Below are 3166 nucleotides of genomic sequence, written 5' to 3'. Positions count from 1 at the left end.
CGGTACCCAGGGGCTCTTTCGCCCGTACTTGAAAAACGTTCGTCCCGCCTTTTCTCCCGACCCGACTGACTGCCCCTGGGTCTCCGAGTATGGTCTTGGTCGTGCAACGACGGCAAAGAATTGTTTGTGCTCAAAGTCGTGATAAACGTGCTAAAATCAAAATCAAATTCTGTTGCTTTTTTTTGCAACGACCACGGACGGCAAAGGTAACGGAAACTGCTTAAGCCTCCTCCTCCTGGTGGGTCCTGTAGTGTCGGGTCTCAAGGGACTTAATGTACGATAATTAGATGCGGAATGAGCGTTAACACTCTAAGAAAGTAGGGACTTGATTTGCATATAGGACAGTGTAGAACGGACTAGTAGGAGGACTATTAACGAAACTAAGGGCGTATAATGTAACCGTTTATTGAGCTTGATTCGCGACTTCACAGGCCTGTTAACTGAGAATTAAAGTAGTCAGGCGTATTCGGAAAAGCAATTTAAGGGTAATGAATGGTTCTATTTTATTGCAGACTTACACCGCAGACTTAAAACTAGCGCAACTGCAAGACTACACTATCAAGCCCTTCAGTACTTTGCACCTAGTTATTCTGCTGCTCGCTGTGCCAGATTCGTTAGACCACGTATCCTTAGACTTGTTCTGGGGTTATCCTGACAATGTGTGGCGTGATTTTCTGGACGCATCGGTTCTTATCTACAGCGGCGAAAGTTGCCAGAAGATAGTGGATTACAAGTCGATATCCTTTGAAAACGCAGTGAATCATTCTGGGGACGTTATGGATGACGACAAACGTCTTGGTCATCATACCATAAACGTCAAGCTTAAGAGTCTGCCTAGCGCAATCGATAAACTGTTTTTTACCCTAAGTGCTTGGAACTCACCAAATATCTCCAAGTACAAAAACCCTAGAATGCGTTTCTTTGACCCTAGGGAGCCTGAGGTCGAGCTCTGTGGTTACCAGATGGAACACGCCGCTCACTCTCAGGCTGTCGTCTTATGCAGTTTGTCCAAGATTAACGACGGTTGGAAAGTGCTTAGTCCGTGCTTGCTTTCTGCAGGAAATGCCAGGGATTACACCCCACTAAAACAGACAATCAGTGACCGTATCATAAAAGAAAAATTGTGTTAGGAAGGAATTAAAACTTTTTTAGAGACAGAAAGCACGGTTTCTTGAACTCGTAAAAAGATTGTTTTGCTTCAGTTGTATTTTTTTTAGTCAGTGTAGTCGGAACCCGTCGAATTACCGTCGTAATCATTTTTGCTTTATTTGGATTCATTGTATTTTTTTAAAAGCAAATTTATTGCATTTTCTGTTATGAAATACGTAAAAAGTAAAGTAGCGCTAGACTTGTATGACATTAGCACATAGCTTGACCATCATGATCCGTGAATAAGCAACGGAGCTCATTTTGGCTGGTCTTGTGCTCTTACATCAGTAATAGCGCAAGATACATTAATTCATGGTGTTGATAATAGTGTATAGTAAATAGTAAATAATGCGATATCCCCCAAATGGAGAGCTTGCTCGCAGGCTAGGCGGTTGTTAGCCTGCGAGCAAGCTCTCCTATTCGAGCGAGCGGCGAAGCCGCGAGGGGCCGGCGAAAGGAGAGCTTGCAACCATCCCTTTCAAATTTTCATTTTTACTTCGCCCAGACAAAGGGAAATACCATTGGAGATAAATAAATAGATAGGTGTAATATAATGGTGACTTAAAAATATACAACAGTGACTTTAAAATATGGAAAAGACAAGGAAGCAGGAAACAAAGCATAATGTCAACAGAAAGTGGCACACCGCGAGCTTTGTAAAGTAGAACTTTGTATCTTCTGGAAAAACCACAGAAGTTATTCTATTACTCTACAGTCTATGTCATGAAAGAGAGAGGAGTTTCTTACCTTGTTTGCCCAGCGATCGCAAAATAGAAAGCTGGCCAAATGCGTCTCGAAAGCCTTTAACTTTCTTGTCTCTGTTCCCAAAAAAGAAGAAGAAATTTTCAAGCCTATTATACAAACGGCATAAAATCTAGCGCACTGAGCAAACTAATTTAAGCCATAGTCGACTCTCGCGCGAAATAATCACCAATCCTAATTCCCAGGTAGGTGAGGAACTGAGGGGAGAAAAACAAACACAAAAACAAACCTTTTGCCAGTCCACGTTTCAACTGTGTGGCTCTCGTCCACAACAATGATGCAAACATTATTGTAATGTTGACAAAGAACCCTTACCATGTTCTTAAAATCTTTCTCCACAACACGTTCCGCCGAGGAGAACACAAGTTGGAAAGCACTTTTTTCCAATTCTTTGATATCTTGGAGACGATGACAGCTTATACCCAGCGACATAGCCTCCGCCATTTGATCCTCGATTATACTCGTTAGAACGGAGACGTTGGAGTGCCGTGGCCATTCTTCGCTTCGAGCAGTTCTTTTGTCACAACGAAACACTGAAATATCAAACTTTTTCCATAACCCGTTGGAAGAACTGCAAAAACATCTCGATTAGAAAGTAAAGTTTTAACAGCAATAACTTGTTCCTGTCGGAGTTTGAACTGCAAGCCCGTCTCCGAGACTAACTGGAACTTCTTCAAAACATCAGAAATACAATCATCCAACTCACTCAAATTGTCCGCCATTTTGTCTGCGCCGAAATAAATTAGGCGCGCTCGGCTGTCTAACTTTGACAGGCGCTTGTCAGTTTTCTAATATGCGGCATGTCTGTGGTGACAATTTTCACGCTTTACAATGTCCCGGGGTTTCCGGGGTGGAAATGAAATTCAATTTTATGAGAGATGGTTGCAAGCTCTCCCTTTCTCTTCCCCGCCCCCCGCAGTCGCGTCTCCTCTCGCGTGCCTCTCGCGCGTGTACTTTTCACGATATCCCCCAAATGGAGAGCTTGCTCGCAGGCTAGGCGGTTGAGTGCTCAGTAGCCTGTTCGAGGCGTTCAGATAGTACAGCGGCGCAGTCAGAATGATATTCTCTCCTCAGTTTTTTCCTTCGTGAATTTTTCTCCCTCGCTCTACTGTTTGATCGCCTGGTACCATGAGGAGCCGCATAAAGTCCCTTTACTAATTATCTTGAGTGACGGGTGCTATCCTCAATTTCCTGTTATAATTTTACCTCCGATCTCGTGCATGTTAGCAGGGGTCAGATTAGCTGTCATCGGTAG

At 43.5% G+C, this 3166-nt stretch overlaps 1 protein-coding gene across 1 annotated transcript in view; it reads left to right on the top strand.

Moving 5' to 3' along the window:
* The window catches only part of LOC140928545 (uncharacterized), a 28939-nt gene extending 27441 nt beyond the window's left edge, over positions 1–1498 (top strand). Inside the window, exon 4 of the mRNA XM_073378301.1 lies at positions 513–1498. Within this exon, the coding sequence (XP_073234402.1) occupies positions 513–1130 (618 nt within the window). The 3' untranslated portion in view covers positions 1131–1498. The remainder of the gene's footprint in view (positions 1–512) is intronic.
* The last annotated feature ends 1668 nt before the right edge of the window (positions 1499–3166 follow it).

The sequence above is a fragment of the Porites lutea genome, chromosome 2, assembly GCF_958299795.1.
Source record: "Porites lutea chromosome 2, jaPorLute2.1, whole genome shotgun sequence".
NCBI lineage: Eukaryota > Metazoa > Cnidaria > Anthozoa > Scleractinia > Poritidae > Porites > Porites lutea.
This window is presented reverse-complemented; position numbering and strand designations above follow the sequence as displayed.